We start from the raw sequence: 25,658 nt of genomic DNA, 5'->3' as shown, positions 1-25,658 counted from the left end.
TGGCTCAGAGGTTAAGAGCATGGTCTGCTCTTCCAGAGAACCTGGGTTCAAACCCAACAGCCACTTGGTGGCTAACAACTCTTTTGGCCTCCAAGGACACTACACACATGTGGTGCACGGACTTACATGCTGCCTAACAGCCATACACATAAAATCAGTACTATTTCCTCCAGTCCTTTCAGCTGTTCTTCATAACCTGAAGTCCATCGGCAGAACTCAGGTCTTTTCCTATGAGGCTCTCTATTCCCTAGCATCCTGTTCCATGAGGACAGCTGATGCCATCTCCCTAGACTCTCACCTGTATTTCTCATCTGAGAATCTGATGGGCTCTATCTATGCTCCCTCTCCATGTCATGAAGCCAAATACTCCTCAGGCAGGAGCTTACATCCTTTGTTTCCTGTTTCCCGAGGTCAGCATTCACTGTGAGAGACTTGCAGGGCCCACTGGTAAAGGCTTACTCTGGCTAGGCCATATATCACTTTAATCAGTATAGGTTTTTCCTCCCTAAGAATCCCACCTGGTTTATAAGATGCAGGCTTGTCTGGCAAGCCAAGGCCATTAAATTGCTCACCATATCTCTTTGTTTTCATTATCATGTCTCACACCATAATTGGTAGATTGGTTTATTTGTCTGTTTTCACAGTAAATTTTTATTTGTTTTGAAACAGCATCTCATTCTGTAGCTCAGACTGACTCGCTAAATGTATTATTCTTATCTTAAAAAAAAAAATCTCCGAGCTGGGTGGTGGTAGCATACCCCTTTAGTCCCAGCATTTGGAAGGCAGAGGCAGAGGCAGATAGATCCCTGGGTTCGAGGCCAGCCTGGTCTACAGAGCAAGTTTCAGAACAGCCAGGGCTACACAGAGAAACCCTGTCTTGGAAACCCAAAAAGGAAAAAAAAAAATCTTCTGTAAAGCATGTGATGGGTAAGGGTGACGACTGTCGGTAAAGAACTGCATAAGGATGAGCACAAGGACACCACCAGCACCCATGAAACTAGGGTGTAACTGTAATCCCAGCACTGGGGAGACAGAGACAGGAGGATCCCTAGGCACTGGCAAGCCCCTCTAGCCACAACAATGAACAATGAGTTCCAAAGAGCCACTGTCTCAAAAACTACAATGGAGAATGACGACGACTATACACACACACACACACACACACACACACACACACACGTCTTTGCCTATATGATAGATGAAAAATACCTCAAAATTTGTAATTTTAGTATTAAGGATACTCATTCTTTTCTTTTCTTTTCTTTTTTTCAAGGCACGCAGCCAGGAATAAAGGTGTACACCTTTAATTCTAGCTCCTGAGAGGCAAAGGCAAGTCAATCTCTGTCAGTTCCAGGCCAACCTGTTCTATATACAGTGAGTTCAAAGCTAACCAGGGTCACACTGTGAGACCCTGTCTCAAAAACATAAACCTTCAGAAAGCCGGGCATATTTCTTAAAAAATTGTATCCACTTTTGTCGAATTTCTCACTGAATTATACTTTTTAATTTATAGAATTTTTTTGTTTTGTTTTGTTTTTTGTTTTTCGAGACAGGGTTTCTCTGTGCAGTCTTGGCTGTCCTAGACTCGCTTTGTAGTCCAGGCTGGCCTCGAACTCACACCGATCCGCCTGCCTCTGCCTCCCGAGTGCTGGGATTAAAGGCGTGCGCCACCACGCCCGGCTAGAAATTCTTTTTATATGTATAAAAGCAATCAATTGATGCAGTAGTTTTCATTTGTTCCATCTTCCAACTTCTTGTGGGTTTTTTGTGCCACACACTTCCATTTTTATGTAGCTGACACTACTTTATATTTTATTTACTTCCTTGCTTGCTTCCAAGTTGAAGTAGACTCAAAAAGGTTTCTAAAGTATGCATAGGAATATAAAGTTCCAATCTAATCTGGTTCTGTGTAGGAAATTGCCAAATTTAATTTTTTCTATATAGCAACCAAATACCAAATTTACTTAATGAATTTGTCTTTTCCTTTGGGTTCTTAAAACTTGATAGCATCATCACATTGTAAAATTCTTTATGTACAGGCTTATTTATGGCCTTACTAATATGCTTCATCAGTAATTCTATTTCACTGAAAAAAGTCCCAAACTAGAAAACAGGTTATGCTATCTGAGAATTTGCTTTAAAATTCCAGACATTACAAAGTTCACTATTCTACAAACAAGAAAGCCTTGAGTATTCTTAAACATAAAAGAATAAATTAGCAGGAAAAATTAAAAAGTATCTTCTTACTTGTAGCAAAAGCAGCTGGAGAAGATGACCATAGCAATTATGCAGACAGCCATGGAGACGAGCACAGCCAGCCACCGAACGCTGCCATCAAAAAACGGACCTGAGAACGCAAGTCAACAGTGTAGTGTCACTGCCCCTTACAAAAAGGGGGGAAATGGCAGCACTAAGTTCTAGGTAGCTTGGTTATTGTTACAGACAAGTTACAAGAGAATCATGCCCAGACTTTCCTGGGCTGACCTACCTATAACGACAGGGGGCAGTGTAGGCTGCAAATATTGGTTGCACAAATTGGTCCGACAACATTCTATTGTCCTGCGTAGCTGGGCTTTTGGTGAATCCTTTAAGAAAAGTAATGGTAAAATTAAAGGGCTTGACATATTAAATTCAGTGTAAATATCTTTAGTATTGGTAGATATAATTTATAATACAGTTAGAGAAAAGGATCTCCAAACTTTATGTCGAGAAATATCAGCCAGGCAGAGTGGCACACACCTCTAATCCCAGTCAGCACTCAGGAGGCAGAGGCAAGCAGACCTCTCTAAGTTCCAGGTGAGCCTGGTCTACAAAGCAAGTTCCAGGACAGCCAGGACTATTACACAGAGAAACCCTGCCTTGAAAAAGCAACACAAGAACAAAATATACTACTAAAATATTTTAATTAAAAAAAAATAAGATCATAAGATAATTTTCCTTAAGATAATATATGATAAATACATGAGATTATAAATTATAGAGGAACAAAGAATTTTAGTAAATTTTACCTCAAACATTAGTATATTTAAACTACAACCCAGCTAGCTGCTTTTAGTTTGAAAAAAGTAACTATCTGCTAAAAAATATAGTATTTTATTAGACTTATAAATTGATATGAAAAATATAATCATGGATGTGGAGAGATGGCTCCCTGGTTCAGAGCATTGGCTGTTCTTCTACAGGATCCAGGTTCAATTCCCAGCACTCACATGTCAGTGTGTAACTCCAGTCTCAGGAGATTCAACACCCTTATACAGACATACATTCAGGCAAAACACCAATGAACATAAAATAAAAATAACTAAATATTTTTTCTTTTTTGGTTTTTCAAGACAGGATTTCTCTGTGTAGCCCTGGCTGTCCTGAACTCTCACAACAATCCACCTGCCTCTGCGTCTGACTCTCGAGTGCTAGGATTAATGGCGTGCACCACCATGTCCGGCTCTGTAACTAAATCTTTTTTTTTTTTTTTAAGAAAAATAATAATATATTACATCAATAATATGATTTGGGTGACACTTAAGATCAGACCAAAGTAGAGGGTTTTCTAGTCAAATGGGGTGGGGCTGCTGGTTTAGAGAGGTGGTTAAGCAGAGTGTGGTAGTACATGCCTCTAACTCCAGTACTCAGAGGCAGAGGCATCTCTGTGAGTTCAAGGACAACCTGGTCTACAAAGCAAGTCCAGAACAGTCAGGACTACACAGAGAAACCCTGTTTTGAAAACAAAGAAAGAGAGAAAAAAAGAAAGAGGAAAAGAAAGAGAGGGATAGCTACAGTTCACCAACCAGATGGAAGGTAGGGCCAAAGAGATCAGAAAACAAGCAAAAATAGTCATAAAAGTAGATATTAAGGAGTACATGCTGACATTTCAGCACTGCCTGAGTAAAACGCTTTTCTGAACCAAAATTTGAATACAAAGAGTCTGCTCATCATTATGAAGGTAGCAAGAATATAAGAAGAAACTGACCATGTTACTCTTAAATATCCGATAGCCAGAATGGAAATGCCTCAGCATCCGCTTCATTACTATTTTTCTTTCCCTCCACTCCCCCACACTCTGTTTTGGATTAGGAGTAAAATGCCAATAAAAAAAAAACAGTTTGCTGTATCAGTGCTCCTTTATTCTGTAAAGTCCTTCCAAAACATATACTTAAAATCTCAAAGCTAACTAAAAAATAACCTTTGATAATCTAACAATTTAAATTTTGTTTTGTTTTTCAAGACAGGATTTCTGTGTATAGCCCTGGCTGGCCTTACAGATATTCACCTGCCTCTGCCTCCCAAGCACCTGCCCCCCCCCCAATAATCTAAACTTTTAATTTAAAGCTACAAACTCTTAAAAAAGAGTAGTGGGAGGTGGCCCAGTGGATGACCCTGCTCACAGCCAAGCCTGGCAACCTGAGTTAGATCCCCAGTACCCACATAATGGAGGCAGACAACAGACTCAACTCATGCCCTCTGACCTCCACACACACTGCTTGGTGTACATACTCTAAATTAATAAATAAATAAATGCAAACACCAAACAAAACACCTGACATGCCAACATATTTGATATCCCCACATCCTATCTACTGGTGTTTTCATTTCTAAAGACAATACACTGTGTAGAATTTTCAGATTTTGACAACCCAGGCCCGTGATCTGTTAACTAGAAGGGTGACTGTGTCAGGGAAAAGAAAAGGGACTTGAGAAGCTCTGTTCAGAAGAGTACTTAACAAAAGAAACTAATCAAGTGCAGGATCTGAAAACTATGTGCCCAAGATAGTACCATGTAAGTCTGTGCACACCTAGCGATAAGGGGTAACACAGCTGGATACTGCTCAAGATGAGGTGAACTTCAACATTTACTAAGTCTTTACTACATCATCCCATTTGATATATAAAATACCTAGGAAAAATAAATGCCTTGTCCAAAGTTTCACAGCTCCTTTTTTTTTCCAGACAGGATTTCTCCGTGTAGCCTTGACTGTCATGGACTTGCTTTGTAGACCAGGCTGGCCCCAAACTCACAGAGATCCACCTGCCTCTGCCTCCTGAGTGCTGGGATTACAGGTGTGCGCCATCACACCCGACTAGTTTCAAAGCTCTTAAGATAAAGTGTATGAACTTGGACATATTGTTAAGCTTGAAAACTAACTTCTACTAAGTTTGGAACCAACCTAATCTAGAAGTCTATTAAGACACACCCAGCTTCCTCGAGTTTTTAAAAGTGGTTTAAACACAGAGTTGATAATAGAAAACTGGAAAAATAAATCCTTTCAGGTCAGAAAAAAAATTAATGTGTTGTTACAATTTGACAAATACATGACAAGTAACAAAACCATCCATTCCCATCTGCTTGTATCAAAGGACCAACCTCACTAGTAAAGAGTGGGGGAGGTGTGCACGGAAACAGAGTGAGTCAAAGACACTAGTGTTTAGCTGACAAAAGTTCAATGCCTTAAAAATACAGTACAACTGCTAAAACACATATGGCTGCACTCAGAGAAAGAGGAAAAGGCTTTTTTCCTCCTACACCACGCTTGATGTTGTATTACACTGAAACACTAGAGTGAATGATTGAAATGATGACCATAAGATTATGTAAGGGGCAGCTGAAGACACTGGAAGATTTCCCCCCCCCCCAAAGATGAGAAGATGTGTGGTGGAAGTAGAACGGAAATAATTTTGTTCGTATACTAAAAGGCTGTCATTCTAAGGAGAGATCAGGTCTGTTCGTACCAGAGAGACAGGGGGTTGAATCTCAGTCACTTGCCCAGTGACTGCAAGTATCAACCTAACACTGAAGTTTTCTACCAAACCTGCCAGTTCTGAACAGGATTAACTTCTTGACATAGCTGACATTTAAAGTATAAACAGTTCTATCCAGAGCTGTTTTTCAAAAACACTCGTAGGATCTCTTAAGAAATTCACACCACAATGCTAAACAATCTGTAGGAATCCTGTCTGGTGCTGCTCCTTCCAAACAGCTACACAGAAACTCTGCATTAATTCTCTCCTACTGCTGTGATAAAACCATGACCAAATGCAACTTCCAGAACAATGAGTTAATTTGGGTGTGTGGATCTAGAGAGTTAAGAGTCCATGATGGTAGAGCATAGGCATGGCAGCAGGGGGCAGACGCTAAGCGCCCACATCTCAAATGGCAAGCAGACAGCAGAAAGTGGAAGGAAAACTAACAGGTGAGGCTTCACATTCTTAAAGCCTGCCTCCAATGACACACTTCCTCCATCAAAGTCACATGCCCTATAACTTCCCAAACGGTACAGACAACTGGGTATCAGGTATTCAAATGTCTGAGACTATGTGGGACATCTGCTTCAAACCACCACATACTGAAACAAAGATTTAATAGTGCTATCTATCATAGGGAAGCAAATTTAGTATCCATTACCTTACAGTCTCTCCAATACATCTTACACCCTACAAATAAATGTGACTGTCAGTATTTGCATTGAACGTGATCTGGAATGATTCAAAACTTAAAGCAAAGTCATCAGAACTTCAATTAGTTAAATCCTATTACTTGACAAGCCAGGCTTTCCTCAGCAAATCTGCTTTTGTGACCAAGAGCAGTCTACTTCTGCTAAGGGACTCAACGCTGCTGACAAAGCTCCACTCCTCTTTCCTTCATGGTTACAAATCAGATCTCACCTTGCATTGAAAATCAGAGCCTTCATACTTCATACACCCAGAAGTTAACGTTGTTTCTCCCTGATCATCTTCTTCTATGATGGCAAAACAATGCCCATTAGTTCTACAAGAGAGAAAAAAATACAATTTCATATTGCAAAGAGAGGAAAGCATGGTGGTAGACATCCAGAACAGTAGCACTCAGAAAGGCTAAAGCAGGAGCTTCTGGAGTTCCAAGTCACCCTAAGCTACATGAGAGTCTGTCTGTTAAGGCCAGAGAGACGGCTCAGTGGTTAAGGGCACTCGTCACCAAGCCTGAAGACCAGAGTTTGATCTCCAGCATGATCCCCAAATGATAGAAGGAAAGAACTTATTCTGGCAAGCTGACACATGCACATGTGTACAACACATATACACACCAAATAAATGAATGTAAATTCTTTTAAAAGGCATACAAAAGAACTGAAGATACATGAATTAAATATGCCCTTCAATACCTTGTTTGTTTAATTTAAATTGCATTCTCATGAGATTTATTAGCAAAACTAATTTAGATTTAAGCCAAATCAAAGGTAGTAAGGTTAAACTAAGATGTAGAGGGCCACTGAGAACTCTATGTCAAGTGAAAATGGGGCTCTAGTAAATAAATGCTCCATGTGTGCTGCTATGTAACTGCCCTGCTAGACACACTCAGGGTCGCATGATATATGTGCACGGTAGGAGAGAGAAACAAGTCTTTCTGAGGAACATTCAGCAGACTCTAATGACACAGGAAAATATATTTGGAAAGAACAGCTAACTAAGGTCCTGAAAGGTACTTTGTAATGATTCTAACAGAAAGCAGAGAGACAGTTGCTATAGTTTCATTTTTAAGAAATTTATATATTTATGTTTCATGAAGTTTATCACTTTAATGCCAGTGTTCTTGACTTTTTCCCTTAGCAAATGTAAGAAGTGTATTCAAAGAGCACAGAAAACTAATTATACATAAAACCTTCATTATTACTTCTATAACAAGGAGACAACTAATTGACTGAATTGCAGTTTGGTTTTTTTTTTTTTTTTTAAGGAAGGGTAGTGGTCCCCAAGAATCTACAATTCTTCAATGTGCTCCGAGATACAGACTGGTACACAGGACAGCAGAGCAGGTAAAAGGGCTTGCTGTCAAGACTGACAATCTGAGTTCCAGTCCTGGACTCCACAGGGCAGGAGAGAAGAGACGTCTGCAAGTTGCCCTCTTGTCTCTTCATATATACCTATACATATACCATGTACAAATGCACAATACACATTTTAAAAATATGAACTCAAGTTACATGACCACGTGTAAGTGGACTGAATGGATAACATAAAAGCTAAGGAATGAAGTCATATAAAGCAGATGTGGACTAGACGTCTAGAGAGAAATAACAAAACTATCACAGTACCAGTCTTGTATATCTATATACTACAGCACCTGGCTAAGGAGACAGTGAGGAAACTTTTTGTTAACCTACAGAAGAGAAAACATTTTCCTACAATGAGCACCATTAGGTTCATGATTTTAAAAGTCAGTAAAGAAAAGAAAATTAAGTCAGGCGTGATGGTGTATATTTTTAATCCTAGCACTCTGATTTCTATCAGTTCAAAGCCAGCCTGGTCTACATAGTGAGTTCCAGGTCTGTGTAGAAAGACCCTAAGTCTCAAAATTCAAAACAAATAGAGAAGCTGTATGATGATGTAACTAATAATCATCAAGGGTTTAATGATAGATAACAGTGTTTCTACATCAAGCCGAGAATTCTTTCTCTCTTTTTAAAGATACCATACACAAAGAAAAGCAACCTTGTCCGAGTGCACTTTCCACCTAATCCCTAAGGACTACACCAAACACTTACATGCATGTGTTATTGATAGCATCATCTGGGCAGTGTCCTGAGCAATAGCACTTTAAGAAAGGCAAGGTATCCTCTGGTGCTAAAGTCACTCCATTTTCTTGTTTCTTCTGATCCAAGTCTGATTTCATACCAGTGCCATGGAGCATACTGTCTAGATTCTGCCCTGTATTTAAAAAAATGAGATTTGTAAACAATCATTATTGAAAAGTTGTTTAATTATAATCTTCAATGAAGAAAGAAGTTTCCTTTATCATAGTAACTGTTAACATACCTTAAAAATAAATTTCATATATCAATTTATAAACTGTATCAGATTAGAGGGATATATGAAGACAACCCAGTTACAAGTTTTGTGCTAATAAAAAGCAAACAACAAATTACGAAAAAAGACAGAGCAGAAAAATCCCTCTCCTTAAAGGTATTTGGCTAAGTTAAGTACTGGTATAAAACTGTCACTTTGTGGGTTATTTTTTCTTCTTCCCTTTCAACTCCATTATACTAGACAGTAGAGGAAAGAAAGGATAGAGGTGCTCGAGAGATGCCTCAGGGGTTAAGAGCACCGCTGTTCTCCCAAAGGTCCTGAGTTCATTCCCAGCAACCACATGGTAGCTCACAAGCATCTATAAGGAGATCTGGTGCCTTCTTCTGTCCTGCTGGCTCACATGCAGGCAGAATACTGTAAAATAATAAATAAATCTAAAAAGAAAAAGAACAAGGATAGAGTGGACAGGGGGCAATGTCGTTTATTAGACTACTTCCTGCTGATTTGGAGCATCGAGCTCCTTGGCGTAAGCTTGATCTGTGCCATGAGGGTACCTAATTTCTTCTTTGCACACAACTATTTAATAAACCGCAAACAACAGAAACCAACAGGAACTAACAGCAACCTACAACCTACACCTCAGCGCCTAGCATTTATATACCCGCTGAAAAGCTCTCAGAATTCCAAACATCACACATCACAGAAACTATCTGCGGCTTGCAAAGCCAGAACATGAGGCAAATCAGTCAGCTGCTATGAAGCAGCCCCATACCCACACCTGGGATTAAAAATGAAAACACAGTCTTCTAATATTTATGTTTTTTAAATAAACCAAAAATCCAAAATTCTCAGTACACTGATAAAACACTTTTGAGAATGTTAACTTGAGGACAGGTCCCTACTCTAAGTACCCTCTAATGTTTTGATTTTTCTTTAAATAAGCTAAACTATTTGAAAAAGCCAACAGGGCATTTGATTGACAACTAGTAGACCCTTCCCTGGTGCCATTACATTGCCCGAGGAGCTGTGAAATAAGCAGCCCTTTCTTTCACGACTAGCAGTGCTGGCACCATGTCAGACCCACTGTTGTGAACACTCCAGGGATTCCTCTGGGGAAACTCCACACAGTTGCAGGGACCACTGGAGCCACTGCTCCTGCTATAGTTACAACCCAGCTTCTGGAGGCCTCACTACTCACAACTGTTCCAGGCTCCTTTAACATGGAGGCAAGTCACAAAGGATTTTAAAAAATAAAAAGGCTAGTCCTAAATTTTGAACCAACATAAAAATTGCCACAACTAGGAGGTTGCTAAGAGTTCCAGAGTAGCCAGAGGCAGAGATTACAGGACTATGAAGGACTGCAGACATACTGAGGTGATGAGAAAGTATCAAAGGCTAAGCCTTATCCCAGGTAGCTGGCAGAGTTCCTGAAAGTTTCCAACAGTTAAGAGCTAAACCTGTCTCAAAACAAAACAAACAAAAACCAAACCAAAACGGCAACAAAAGAGCCAAGAATTCTGATGCCTTAAGGTCAAAGTCTGCAATACTAGCTGCTGAGGACTGACTTTCAAGGCCCAGAATGTGCTCTGATCCGTACCTAGAGCAGTAAACCTCGAATATTCAGACTGGACAAGTAAGTCTCCTTTGGAAACCTGGCCTATAAACCTATATAGCACTAAGGAGCTCCAAGTTGCCAACACTGAGGAATCTGCCCCTCCCATATTTGTGATACCTACGCAAACGGTATCCAACCAGCTGTGTGTGACAGTTATAATTTACTAGGTATAAATGGGGAGAGACTTCGGGAAAGGCAGAGAACTCTAATTGCCTGAGTAAGGGAACTGTGAAAACATGAAACAAATCTTGTTATCCATCTTTCTACCCACAGTCACTGATTTGAATCTAGACCATACTTTCTGAAAGTTGCTGAAGAATTATAGTAATAAAACCATGATCTTGTATTAATAGAGTTTATGGCCTCAAATGACAGGTAATGACATACACAACACTGTGATATCACCTGTCCCTTCCAAAAGAAAAACTGTTAGAGCCGAAAGGGTTGGGAAAAGTATGAATTGCACTATAAATATGAATGTGAGCCCAACTTTAAACTTAGCAATACTGATAAACTACTAAAATAGGAAAGATAACACATGTACACACTGACAGCAGGAAAACAGAATGTAAGAGCTACAGATTCCATAACTTGAATCTTATTTTATGTGTTTATTTATTTTGGCTTTTCACTGGCGTCCATCCGCCTGTCTCTTCCTCCTTGGTGTTAGGATTAAAGACGTGCACCACTACCACCCCAGAACTTAAGTTTTAATGACCTTAAGTTTCTTATACTTTTAAAAAAATAATAATTTACTTATTTTATTTTATGTGCACTAGTGCTTTGTCTGCATGTATGTCTGTGTAAGGATGTTAATCTCTTGGAACGGGAGTTATGGAAAAGGAGGAACTGTCTCTGGTCTAAGGCAAACCCTATGTGAGCTGCCACGTGGATGCTGGGAATTGAACTGGAGTCCTCTGGAAGAGCAACCCGGGCTCTTAATCAGTGTACCATTTCTCCAGCCCCAAGTTTCCTATACTTAATATTCAGAAAAGAAATTTACCTCTGGATAAGTATTTGTTAATGAAAACAAATACTGAGAAGGAATAGCTTTCAAAGGTTTGTCTGAATATATGTATATGTCACTTAGTTCCTTATCACAACTTCCTCTCAGAAAGAAATACTACAACACAATGGCAAAGCTTCTGATCACCCTCCAAATGGCTACAAAATGAAAAAAACCTTATTTATTCAAGGACATCAGTGTAAAAGATGAGGGAAGAAATCCACCAGGCTGCAAATAAGAAATATTCTTGTCTACTGTGAGCCTTTCTAATGTAGGTAGGTGAATGACCTTGGTAAGCCACATGATTTCTCCAGTATTCACGTATTTGAAGGCTGTGAACTCAAGGTTTTAAAATCCTGATGTAGCAACAAAAGGAAGCATCAATCTAACCAGAGAGCAAATGCCTATGGTGGAACATAGACATGTGTGATACATACATACCTGCAACCCTCAGTCCTTAGGAGGCTGAGGCAGGAGGGCTGTCATGAGTTTGAGGCCAGCCTGGGCTATAGTATAACAAACACTCCATCCCCCAAACAACAACAACAGAATAGCAAGCAGTATGTCGCCTGCAGTTTTGGTGGTGGCATATACTTATAACCACAGCACTCATGTAGCAGAGAAGAAACTACTGCAAGAATTTTTTGAAATGAAATGTTAAGTTTTGCTCTTTAGCACAGAAGTCATTAACTGTTTGTTTGGTTTTGGTGGTGGTGGTTTTTAAGACAGAGTCTCGCGACGCAGCCCTGGCTATCCTAGAACTATGTAGACCAGGATGGTATTGAACTCACAGAGAACCACTTGCTTCTGCCCTGAGTACTGGGATTAAAGGTGTTTAATTAGGGCAATATTTTTAATTGGAAAGTTAATAAGAATGTGCTAGCATTCTTAACCAGAAGTATAACTTGTACTAGGATATTCCACTCATTATAAGTTACTACAGACAACCTGCGCTCGGAGTACGAAGTGTAAGTAGCAACCTGTAACCCCAGCACTTGGGAGGCAGAGGCAGGGGGATCTCTGTAAGTCTGAAGCCAGCTTGGTCTACAAAGTGAGTCCAGGACAGCCAAGGATACAAGAGAAGCCCTGTCTCAAAAAACAAATAAAAAATATGTAAGAAGCAACAATGAGGCAAATGCAAAGAAGCTATGGAATTCACTGTACTAACTCAAAAATATAAAAAAGCTTTATGCTGCTATCCAAAGCTCTTCCTGTGGGTAAATAATCTTCACCATTCAGAATTAAATATGAAATTGCAACTTATAAAGCCAAAACCTTCAGAAAATGAAGATGGCAGGTCAGAGCTGTGATGGCGGAAATCAAATCCAAGCAATTAGCAAGCTCCAGGTTTAGTCAGAGACCCTTTCTCAAATGCACAACGGGCGGGGAGACACCCAACGGCAACTGCTGGTCTTCACATGTAGGTGCACAAACACTAGCACATATGCATACACAAAGTTAATAAAAGTTTTAAAAGAAAATGAAGATGATAATAAGTTCTATCTCAAAACCATTTATAAAGCAATGCTAACTTTCCAATAAAATATACTGCCCTAGGGCTGGAGAGATGGCTCAGAGGTTAAGAGCACTGACTGCACTTCCAGAGGTCCTGAGTTCAATTCCCAGCAACCACATGGTGGCTCACAACCATCTGTAATGTGATCTGATGCCCTCTTCTGGCCTGCAGGTGAACATGCAGGCAGAGCACTGTATACATAAAAATAAATAAATCTTAAAAAAAAAAATACTGCCCTAATTAAACCAGTCAGGAAGAAAAGTTGGTACAAAAATACAGCTCTCATCTGATCTTAGATTTCACTATTTAAGTTCTAGTTTGATCAATAAACACCCATTATGCAACAGAGGTCACAAATAGACTGTTAATACTCTGTGGAGAAATTCTAGAACTCACATAGACAAACAAGTGTAATTATTTTCCAAAGTCTTCTTACAACAATGAACAATCTGAATTATTAATTGTGCTTATTCCTTGTTGCATTGTGAAAAAGACAGGAATTTTAAAGCTCAGTCTCAAATGGCTGTTGCTTTGTGTATTAGTACTAAGTTGCAGATACTTATACTTAATTTCATCTGATCCTCCCAAGCCAAACCTCATGCTATATATCTTGCTTGTGTCATAGATAAGAAAAAAATAAGGTTGAGAGGTCTACACAAAGTTTTAACATGCTTGTTCTCTGCTTCTTTACTTAAGAGATGTGCAGGTATGGTTGATCTGTTTAAAAAGGAACATGAACTGAGAGCAGATCAAGGACGTCACACACACACACCTGAAATCAGGCATTCATTTACCTTGAACATGAAAAATGATGAACAGACAGGCTCCCAATGACCGGATGCAAGAATACAGCTGAGTCATTGTTCAATTCCCACGTATCCTGTGCACTGCCACTTTGAGCTACTGGTCCTGCTATTTAACTAATGTCAATGGCTTTACTGAATGAGATTTCCTTATAGAAGAACGAAATCACTTGACAATGACTTTTCACCTGCTGCGTTCTTCAGGCTCCTGGAAAAAAATAAACAATGCAATAAATACAATGAATTTTGGAAAGCTTCCAAGAGTAGAGAATGAAACAAGCGTAACCAGGCTTTAAACACAGAAATATGGTTTGTTTGTTTTTAATTCTTGCTGTGTGTTAGACATCAACTCTAGGACTTTACACATGCTAAGTAAGAGTTGTATCACTGAGCTATAGTCTCAGCCCCGCTGAAATATATTTTTAAAGATTAAAGCTATCCTTTTTTTTTTTTAAGGCAGTGTAATTACAAAGTCTAAATAATTCAGTAGAAAGTTGCAATCTTTCCTAACCTCAAATCAGCCAAGATAAACATACTAAATCTCAACCAATTAGTGTAGTGTTGTGCATACTTTAAGTCCCCACTACTTGGGAATCTGACAGGACAGTGACTCCTTAAGTCCAGGGGTTCTAAGATAACCTGGGGTACAGAAAGGCAACTCCAGCTCAAAAGAAGTAAAAGGGAGAGGTGGAGGGGTAGAGGGGTAGAGGGGGGTACAGGAGGGTAGAGGGGCAGAGGGAGAAGGGAGGGGAGGGGAAGAAAGGGGAGGGGAGAAGAGGGGAGAAAAAAAAAGACAAAGAAAGGAAAAAAGAAAAGGACACTCAATAGACTTCTCTGTTTTCTCTAATGTAATTAAACTATTTATTATTGTAATGAACATTTCAGCTGGGTATGGTAGTACATGCCTCTAACTCTATCACTTGGGGGTGGTGGGAGACTGAGGCAGAAAGATTAGGAGGTCTAGCCATCTGAGCTACATAGTCAGAATTTGTTTCAATGTACCAACCACAACTACCATCTAAAAAAGAAAGTTCCTTAAAATATTAAGAAGAAAAATGGAAGCTGGGTGGTGGTGGTGCACGCCTTTAATGCCAGCCAGCACTTGGAAGGCAGAGGCAGGCAGGTCTCTGAGTTGAAGCCAGCCTGGTCTACAAAGCGAGTCCAGAACAGCCAGAGCTACACAGAGAAACCCTGTCATTTCTCTTCCCAACACCCTCCAAAAAAAACAAAAACAAAACAAAAAATAAAAACCAAAAACCAACCAACCAAAATAAAATAAAAGCTGTCTATCAATATTCATGTAAATCCTAATTTACATAAAAACACCTTGAACATATAATTATTCCATGGATTAAAAAAAAGAAAGCCTAGCTATAAAATTTACATATTTACATAAGTGGCAATGCTACTTTATCAAAGAAAAATAGAAACTATCTCTGGAGAGGGGGCTGAACTTAGAACCTAACCCTTGCTAAGCATATGCTCTAGAAAATCAGCTATTGTCCCAGAGCCTAAAAATACACCTTAAATAAAGTTATTTTCTTAAAATACTCCAAATCTAAATTAAGTTGAGCTTTTAGTATGGGAAACATGAAGTACAATCACTTCAATTAAGACCTAGCTCTTATTAATACACAGTAAATTCCTGTAAAACCTTAAAGTAAAACAAAACAAATAGTAACAAACAACAGAGGGGAAAAAAAAAAGGCTAATTTGCACCAAGGTGAAAAGAACTTCTTTTCTTCTTTCTTTCTTTCTTTCTTTCTTTCTTCCTTTCTTTCTTTCTCTTTCTTTCTTTCTTTTTCCTTGCCTATTCAATTTTCCTAGGTTCAGGCAGCTTGGTTTCACTGAGCTAGGCCTAAGCTATTTTTTAATGAAAAAGGTTTTGCTTATTTATCACTCAATTATCCTTTGTATCCAAGTAATATATAAGTAATAAACAATCTGAGTTTTCTATGTTATCTATTGAAGAATTTTTCACTTTAGTTATAGGATCGTGGAAATGCAGCATATAAACAGGTACATGTTTACAACTGGTTTCAATCTAAAAGAGTTCTTTGCATTGTTTGGCTTTGTTTGCTTGTTTGTTTTTGTTTTGTAAAACAGGGTCTTGCTATATAACTCAGACTAGTCTATAATTTTGCACCTCAGTGGTTTTCTTGCCTTAGCCTCCCAAATACTAGGATAATAGACACAGGATCACATCCATGTCTTCCTGGTTTAAAAAGCTCTATACACACAATCCCTTTCCAACTAGTTTGTTTCTTGGAAAGGATCTTGTATACCCAGGGCTAGCAAGTTACCATATTAGAAAGAGTGACCTTAAACATGTGCCCCTCCTGCCTCTCCCTCTAAGAACTTGGGGCTACAAAGGTTTCTGCCACCACTGGTGCTTTAAATTTTAGTATTTTAAACAAACAAACAAAAAACAAAAATCTCTCTACTATAAAAGTAAATTGCTTCACAATACATACTGCTGAGGTAATGTGAAGTCTAAAGTCACTAGATGAAAACGCCTGCACTGTGATCAAGCTGCATGTGCGTAAAGAACGTAGCTCTTAACATTATTCAACTGCAATTCTAAGAATGCTTGTTCCGGGCTCCAAATTCAAGGAAACTTTCTGTCCGCCCCAACCCTAATCATTCTCTTCATTTCCATTTGCCCAGCACAGATCTGCAAGAAGGCGCACATCACTGTGCACATCACTGACTGCCTTTCCCTTCCCATTCTTCCATCCACTGTCACAGTAGACGACAGCACCACCTCTCCCATAATTAGGCCAGACAGTGGCCTCATCTTTGCCTGCCTTGCTTAATCTCAGTTGTTGATTCTTTCACTTACCTAACCAGAATTTACAGAGTATTATACACCAAAGTTAAATGCTAGAAATACAAGTATTCCAGATTCATTTATTTATTTTTCAGATCATGTTTTGTTTCTTTGTTTTGCTTTTTGTTTTTTGAGATAGGGTTTCTCTATGTAATAGCCTTGGCTGTCCTGGAACTCACTCTGTAGACCAGGCTGGCCTTGAACTCAGAGAGCTCCACCTGCCTCTGCCTCTGGAGAGGCACCACCACTGTCGGTCATTTATTTATTTTTGAGACACAGTTTCACATTATAGGCCAGGCCAGCCACCCACTGTCTCTGGTCTCAGTCTCCAGGTGCATGTCACTATTACCTAGCTCATTATTCTAGCAATCTCTGCTTGAAGGAGCTCCGCTGTGACTTTATTTCTTTCATCAGTTAATGTAAATGTAGCATTTGAGCCACCAGGGCATCTATCCTACAGTATATGAGACCTTTGATGTACTTTCCAAATCACAGTTCTTTTCAATCCTGTAACCTAGTCTCTGAATAAGTTTTCCTTATCTTTATATAACCAAGGGGTACTCACTAGCTCACAGCTATCCTGAGAACTAAGTAAGATAACACGATCACCTCTTTGTGCCAACACCATTATAAAAGCTTTGTTGAAGTTGATTTTTTAAAAAAGATTTATTTATTTGTTATGTATACAGTGCTCTGCCTGCATATACACCTGCAGGCCAGAAGAGGGCATTAGATCACATTATAGATGGTTGTGAGTCACCATGTGGTTGCTGGGAATTGAACTCAGGACCTCGAGAAGAGCAGTCAGAGCTCTTCACCTCTGAGACATCTCTCCAGCAAAATCACCACAACTGCCTCATAAATAAGGTATAACTTAGCTAGGCATGGTGGCACATGCCTTTAATACCAGTACTCAGGAGGCAGAGGCAGGAGAATCTTTGTGAGTTCGAGGCCAGCCTGCTCTACAGAGTGAGTTCCAGGACAGCCATGGTTATAGAGAAACCCTGTCTCAGAAAAACGAAAACACTTGTCACAACTATCAACTCAATACATGATCTGTACTCAGAACAATCCTAAACTATGAATTATAATCTCACCAGGTATTAATAGAAACACATTACTATAACCACAGAGGCTAACTTACAGAAATGAAATAACCAATGGCCACAGAATATAAGACGAACAGCAGAAAGGGCGACAACACTATTGGAATGGTTCATTAGATCCCTCAATGCACACGCCCTAGGTAAACAGTGCTCCTGCCTTTGGATAGTATTCACTAATAATTCATAAAGAGCTTATTTTATGCCTCAGCCAACATATCAAACACCAAAAATATAGTCATGAGAGAAAAACAGATCCATCATTCACAAAGTTCATAGTCACTAAATGAGAAGTAAAACACTCTGGCACAGGGGTCACAGCACAATGGTAGAGCTATTTGTGGGAGGCCCTGCATCTCAGGGGAAGGAAATAAAAGATGGAAATACCTCTGACACAGAACAAGACAATAAAAAAAAAAAAATGTAAGCATATTTGCACTAAGTGCAAGGTAGGAAAAATGTGAAACCCTGGAAGGTGCAGATCTGTTGTAGATGGAAAAGCCCATGTAAGCAATGCTGAGGAGTTATACTTAAGCTGCTATGTGAAGATAAACACTCGAGCTATTAGTCCGTGCAAAGATTTCTGAGGAGCAGAAAAGCAGGGAACAATGCTGCTGAACTATAGAGAACAGAAGTGTTAATACTGAGGAAGGTGAAAGACAAGGACCAGGACCCTTTGAAAGAAGGTTCTAAATCCAAGAGAGATGGGTGTCAGTTATCCGGTTTTCACATAATCACCTAGAGAAGGCAAGAACAGAAGCAAAGCAGAGGTGAGAAGACTGTTGTGAAAATTTAAGAGTGACAACAGTGGCTAAGATCAAGGTGGCAGCAGGATAGAGAGTGAATACAATTAAAACCAAGACTCTTGTTTTTCAGTACTTGGTAATGGTTGGATGCAGGGGTCAAGGAGCATGATGAGTCAAAGATGACTCCCACACTGCCTGCCTGAGCAATTACTGAAATGTGAATAAGCAGATTTTTGGACGAAGTGAAGAAAAAGGGCTTAAGGTTTCAGATTTAGACAGCTGAGATTACCCAAAAGGAATGTCTGCTGGGCATCTGGTTCTCAAGCTTAAAGGAAACATCTGGGACAGAAGATACAAATCTTCCATTATGTCAACAGCATAGAGATATTAAAAGCTAAGGCTCTTGGATGAAAGAGTCCCAGAGCACTGTTCAGTTAGAAATCACACTAATGGCCAGGCATAGTGATGCATGCCTACAATTTCAACACTAAAGGCCAGAGCAGAGGTAGAGATCAGCATTGGCTGTCCAGTAAAACCCTTATCTAAGCTTCCTCCCTCCCCTTAAGGGACAAGATCACTGTTAAGCCCTGACAGATGTCCACGGTGCTTTGATACATCCTTCAAAGAGTGAAGTCTAATTCTCATCCCTTGAATATAGACAAGACTTAGTGACTCATTTCTAATAAATAAGATGTAAACAGAAGTGACTTTTGCAACTAGGTCATAAAAAGTACTTCAGCTTCCTCCTTGATGTCCTGTGACTGAAGGCAGCAGCCATGTCCTAAATATATTCAAGCAGTCCCTCTAGGCTTATGGAGCGAGAAACAGGGTTGCCAGCAACCACCTGAGTAAGCTTTTAGAACTGTGTTATTTGGACATCTTTGTCACAATGTTATGAAAACCTTATGCTAGAAAAACCCTGCCCCTGGTGGATTCTTTTCATTTGACTGATCAATATTTGAGACAAAGTCTTGGTCTGAAACCTAGGCAAGCCTTAAATTTGTGATGATTCTCCTGTCTCAGCCTCCCAAGTGTGGGGATTAGAGGTATGTGCCACCATGTCCTGTTGCCTTTGGTGAATTACTGATAATGCATGTGATGATAAATGCCAACTGTTATGAGCTACTAAGCTCTGGAATAATGTTGGGGATTAATATACAAACTAATATTGTGAGAGACAGTCTGAAATATAAAAGCCTAATCATCATAAGCACCACCAGCAAAAAAGTCTGAAAAAGTAATTAGGTAAGAACAATACAAGTAACATCCATAACAAAATGCCCAGAAGACTGTATTATGGATGTTTCTTAAAAGAAGTAGCCAAAGCATGCTCTGTTTTAAAATTATTTCCACAAGACTCACTCTGGAGAGATAGAGAACAGACTCTAATTCTATATTATTGTAGTTACCCATTTTCCCCTTTATATAAGGCTATGGATTCAATTCCATAAAGATGATATTAGTTTCTGTCTCTGTTGCCTGCCTTTGGCCCTTTCCCTCGATGGGCTGCTTTGTCTGGCCTTAGTAAGAGAGAATAAGCTGTGACCTGATGTGCCAGGGCAGGCTGGTACCCATGGGGGGTGTGAGGGTGGGGTGTGAGGAGAAGAGGGGGGACTTCTTCAATCAGGATGTAAAAAGAGTAAGTTAATTAATTGAAAAATAATATTATTTACCTAGGAAAGGTAGCTTTCAGATTATATGCCATAGAGCAATTTTAAGAGTGAATATAATAGCAATCTGCTTGTTTTTAAATGTCATTTCTAGTTTACTTGACCCATGACTTTGACAATGTTGATTACTCTATTAAGGCCTCAATTTCCTTAATCACAAAACAGAAGTGTTACTAACCTAGGTGAGTTAGTACCTTGTACCTCAGTATTATTTATTCAATAAATAGGTGTTAGTGCTATAATCATTAGTAGCAATAAAAATGTTGTGGCCTTCCCTTTGTCTCACATTAACTGTTTCTACAGTCATAATACAGCAACAAAATTATCTGATTTTATTTTTTTATTTTTTCGAGACAGGGTTCATCTGTGTAACAGCCTTGGCTGTCCTGGAACTCACTTTGTAAACTTGGCTGGTGCTGAACTCATAAAGATCCTCTCCAGCCTCTGCCTTCACAGTGCTGGGATTAAAGGCTTGCACCACCATACCCAGTTTAACATGATTTTTATAACCATACTGATTTTCTTCCTAACATTTGAAAATAAAATATATGCTTTTTGAATTTCTAGAAATTTCATCAGAATCATTTTTTTTTAGTTTTTATTTGTTATCATGTGGTAATATGACAACTTTTGGGAAAACACTACTGTCCTAGCCTGGGGATGGCACTTGGGTTGTCAGGTTTGAGAAGCAAGGGCTTTTATCAGCTGAGTCATCTCACTGCTCTTCCCTACCATGAACTAACACTATCCACGTTTGCAAATGTCATTCACATAAAGACAGAGCCTAAGGAGATGGTCCCGTCTTTCCAAGTAAGTATGAGGACCAGAGTTTGACTCTCAGTAGGCACATAAAAAGTGTGCATAGCTATATATATCTATTAAAACCTAGTGCTGGGAAGACAGGGATAATAGTCTCGTAGGAAAATGCTGGACACCATAGCTAGGAGCTCTTCCAGCTTCAGTGAAAGATCCTGCCTCAAAAACTTAAGTGACAGCTGGGCGTGGTGGTGCATACCTTTAATCCCAGCACTCAAGAGGCAGACACAGCAGACAGCTGTGAGTTTGAGGCTAGTTTGGTCTAATCCAGGACAGTTAAAGCTGCACAGAGAAACCCTGTCTCAAAAATAAAACAAAAAGGGGCTGGAGAGATGGCTCAGCAGTTCAACGCCCTGGCTGTTCTTCCAAAGGACCTGGGTTCAATTCTTAGCACCTTCATGACAGCTCACAACTGTTTCTAATTCCAGTTCCAAGTGATCTGACACCCTCACAAAGACATGCGTACACTCAGGCAGAACACCAATGGACATAAAATAAAAATAAATTATTAAAACTAAAAGAAGTGACAGAGAAACCAGTGGTATACACACACACAATTTAAATGGCTATATAAGAAAAAAATTTTTAAAGCTTATCAAATTGGCATTTAACAATTGTATATACCCATACTAATACAATTTCTTCAGGAAAATAACAAAGTAAAACAAGAAAATATAAAGTATTTTTCTAAAAAAAGATTTATTTAGCTTTTTTTGTTTTCTTTTGGTTTGGTTTTTTTGAAATAGGGTTCCCCTGTATGGCACTGGCTGTCCTGGATTCACTTTGAAGACCAGGCTGGCCTCAAACTCACACAGATCCTCCTGCCTCTGCATCCTGAGTGTTAGGATTACGGTCATACGCCACCACAGCCCAGCCAAAGGAAGATTTATTTATGTATATGACTGTTTTGCCTGGGTGTATGCATGTCACCATGTGCCTAGTGCCCTGGGACTGGAATTGCAGACTATCATGAACTATATGGGTACTGAACATTGAACCAAAGTCTTCAGAAAGATTAACATGTGCTCCTAACCGCTGAGACAACTCTCCAGCCCCAAGAACTTCTTAAATTTAAATATCTATAACTTCATAAACAAGAAAGTTGAACTAACAGTTCAATCATAACTAAAGAACAAATAGAAAATAAAACAGGGAGAGTCTGAAGTTAGCTGAAAAAACAAGTCTGAAATCATTCTTTCCTTTTCCTGTCAAGCTCCCCCCATACCCTTTATTTTTACATAATACTAGAAAGGTGTGGGAATTTCCAGCAAGTTGGCCAGCAGCCAGTTCCATAAATCGGCAAGGAAAAACCCCCTTTCCAGGGGTCCCTCCCTACAGCAGCTCCAGGCGCCAAGTCTGACAAGCTTTCTGAGAAGGACTATTCTGGCTGCAGACTTTCTGGCTCCACAGCCATTGTTTGCATGGCAGCTCGGCTCCTTATCCAGAGCCTAGATTAGCATAAGAATATTGTCTTTTCCTTTAACAAGCAACTCATCCATTTTCTTTTCCCAATTTCTAACCTTTTCCCTAGCAATCCTGACCCAGCAAAGCTGGTCAATTATTCTAGTCATCATTATTTTTATAACAGTGAAAAAAGCAATCTCATCCAAATCTGAAGAAAATAACTTGCTTCAAGAGCTATGAGACTGTATGTGTGACAGCCTGGTCTTTAGTGTCTAAGGAAAAAAAAATCTTTCAATTTGAATATGAATAGGAAGCAACAGTCTCTGAAGTTGCAGGCAGCTACTTTGGGACCAGAAGACAAGCCAGATCCTCAGGAATACTGAATGCTCAATCAGTGTTGCCTAAAGCCTCAATTACTTAGGAACTTTCCAGTTAAGAGCTGGTAAATTCCTAGTAGTGGTGGCCCATACCGGTAAAATTTGCTGAAGGAGGCAGAGGCAGAGGCAGAGGCAGAAAGATCAGAAGAAGTTCGAGGTCAGCCTGGGCTACACATTTTACACATGGTGGTGGTGGCACACATCTTTAATTTCAGCACTTAGGAGGCAGAGACAGATCTCAGCAAATTTGAGGCCACTCCGGTCTACAGAGTGAGTTCCAGGGCAGTTAGGGCTATACACAGAAACTCTGTCTTTAAAAAAAAAAAAAAAAGCAATTCCAATAAAGTTTTAAGGTCACTGCAAGTTTTTCTGTGACAATCAAAAACATTCCTGCTGAGATCAGGATTAAGAAGGAAGGGTAGCGAGGCATGTCTTTAATCCCAGGCAGAGGCAGAGACAGAGGCAGGTGGATCAGTCGACGCTACACAGAGAAAAGAAAGAAAGAAAGAAAGAAAGAAAGAAAGAAAGAAAGAAAGAAAGAAAGAAAGAAAGAAAGAAAGTTGTTTCTGAGTCACCTAGATTACAAATTATCTTACTAATAGTTGCAACTATAAGGTAGTACATACTCATTAAAAAACGAAGGCTAAAGTTATGAGTTGAAGTATCACTGAAGAACATCAAAAGACTAACTGCCATGAAACCATCGTTTCATAGATGAGTATCCCCTGAAGGTACGGGCAAGGCCTTAGCCGCAGGGTGGCACAAGTGTGGGATGGTGGAATCTTCTAGGAACCATTAGGTCAATGAAGACAGCTTCTAAAGACAACAAGGGAACCCAGTCTTTCTCTCTGATCCAGGGTGCTTAGACGCCTGTTAGCCATCTGCTCTGCCACTGGACTCCTAACACGGTGTGCTGCATTGCCAGAGGGCAAAGCTATGTATCTGGTGTAAGAAAGTTTATTTGGGGGAGGGAGAGGGGAGAGGAGTTAGGACCTCCAGGAGGAGAAGCAGAGACAGATGACTGAACATGTAGGCAAACCGACAGACAGACACAGAGCCACTAGCGCAGAGACACTAGGGCAGAGAAAGGCAGAGGAGAACAAAGAGAGAGAAAGCATGGGGACAGAGGAAGAACAGAGATTGAGAGAGACTGAAAGGGAGAGGGAGAGAGACCGAGAGAGCTGGAGTGGCGGGTCCTTTTATCCCCAACATATCTGGTGCACCTGATGATGCTGGCAGGTGATGATATTACGATATTCCTAAGACCCTAAAGGGAGGCCAGTGGGATTGCCTGTGAACTAACAACAGGGTCACTTAATCTTAAGCTAGAATCCAGAACTCTAAGCCAAAAGAAATGTTTCCTCTTTTTAAGTTAATTACCTCAGATACCAATAAGATCGTGTGCCTGGGAATGGTGATGCACACCTTTATCATGATATTAAGAAAAGCTGACTAGGGCTGAAGAGATGGCTCAGAGGTTAAGAGCACTGACTGCACTTCCAGCGGTCCTGAGTTCAATTCCCCAGCAACCACATGGTTGGTGGCTTACAACCATCTATAATGTGATCTAATGCCCTCTTCTGGTGTGTAGGCATCTATACCCAGGCAGAACACTGTATATGTAATAATAAATAAATCATTAAATAAAAAAAGCTGACTAACACAAATGCAACTGGATCTTGAGGCAGTTCTTGAAGGGGTGACAATGATTTATAACACGAAAATATACTAAAACTATTAACTCATAAGGAAGATGACTCAAGAAACTGAGCTGTTAACACAAAATTGTGGTACCACAAGAAAACTAAAGAAGCTCAAAGGAAGACACAGACACAGAGAGACTACTTTCAGTGATTGAGATAGCATTTTCTCTGACTTGATTTTCTTAAGTCTTCTCCTTACCTCAGAGATGTGGCTAGATAAAACTGTAGTTCCAATTTTCTCCAAACAGCTTTGACCTATGCTTCCATCTCATGAATTCCAAGACAGTATCAAAGCGATGCATATTTTCATAAATCTGCTTTTAAAAAATTAAGAAAAAGCTTTTATTATCTGAACAAAATGTGTAAAAGCAGCACTAAAAGTATTTCATAGGTAAAATTATTCATTTTCAAAGTAAAGTCAGTGAACGGTTACTGGCAAAGGAGAACATATAGTCCATGGGAAATATTACAAACGTCCACACTAAGCTTAAGGTTTTAATGAACAGTAACAATTAAAAACAAACAAGCAAAAACAAGAAGTGCTGACAGTAATACTTAAATGTACAATTTTCTTACAATCTCACTTTTTCCTCTCTTGTAAAACTGCCTTAAATTTCTTATTTGTTTAATATGGAGGGGATGCACACACAGAGACACACCCTGGCAGGACGCATGTTCGACTGTTCAAGGTGAGGGTGGAGGTTGGAAGACAATCTGCATTCTACCATATGGTTCCTGGAAATTGAACTCAGGCTACCAGGCTTGGCAGCAAACCCCTCTACCCATTCATCTATCTTCCTGGCTCTCTTAGCACAAAATCTGTGTTTTTTGAGGCCCGATCTCACTATGTAGCTCTGGTTGGCTTGGAACTCACTGTGTAGACCAAGCTGGCCTTGAACTCACAGAGATCTTGAGCCTTGGCTTCCCAGTGCTGGGATCACAGGTGTGCATTACCATTCCAGGGCACAAAAGTCTTAATGACCAGCTGTAATTTCATTCCAACTCCTTTTTTATAATACTAGGATTTATAAGGGTATTGCATTTGATTACATTATTGGTCTAATGCTAAGGAGGCAGATTTCAGCCATACTAAACACTGTCCTTAAGGACTCTATTGCTTCAAGGGACATTGATAAAAATGAAAGGTAGCAAACATGAACAATTTTTAATTTATTTTTTAAAAATGTACATTTACTTAGACCTTGTTTTCTTGTGGAGTCCTGTGGACTCCAGGGTTGGCCTGGAACTCATGACCCTCCTGCCTAGCCTAAAATTTTAAAAACAATTCTACTGA

The 25,658-nt window shown here is 39.6% G+C and overlaps 1 protein-coding gene across 7 annotated transcripts in view; it reads right to left on the bottom strand.

The window, feature by feature from the left end:
- BMPR1A (bone morphogenetic protein receptor type 1A) overlaps window positions 1–25,658 on the bottom strand; it is a 93,071-nt gene that overhangs the window by 17,920 nt on the left and 49,493 nt on the right. For 3 of the 7 annotated variants that reach the window (XM_084796838.1, XM_084796837.1, XM_084796836.1), the window contains 5 exons: window positions 13,707–13,923; window positions 8,514–8,676; window positions 6,658–6,760; window positions 2,489–2,585; window positions 2,248–2,347 (listed from right to left, as the gene is read on the bottom strand). In XM_084796838.1, the coding sequence (XP_084652964.1) occupies window positions 2,248–2,347; window positions 2,489–2,585; window positions 6,658–6,760; window positions 8,514–8,676; window positions 13,707–13,773 (530 nt within the window). In that variant the 5' untranslated portion in view covers window positions 13,774–13,923. Of the gene's footprint in view, window positions 1–2,247; window positions 2,348–2,488; window positions 2,586–6,657; window positions 6,761–8,513; window positions 8,677–13,706; window positions 13,924–24,563; window positions 24,682–25,658 lie in introns of all 7 variants that reach the window. The other 4 variants (XM_084796833.1, XM_084796835.1, XM_084796834.1 and 1 more) reach the window with 2 other exon arrangements.

Source organism: Acomys minous, assembly GCF_964271855.1.
Source record: "Acomys minous genome assembly, chromosome: 9".
Classification (NCBI taxonomy): domain Eukaryota; kingdom Metazoa; phylum Chordata; class Mammalia; order Rodentia; family Muridae; genus Acomys; species Acomys minous.
This window is presented reverse-complemented; position numbering and strand designations above follow the sequence as displayed.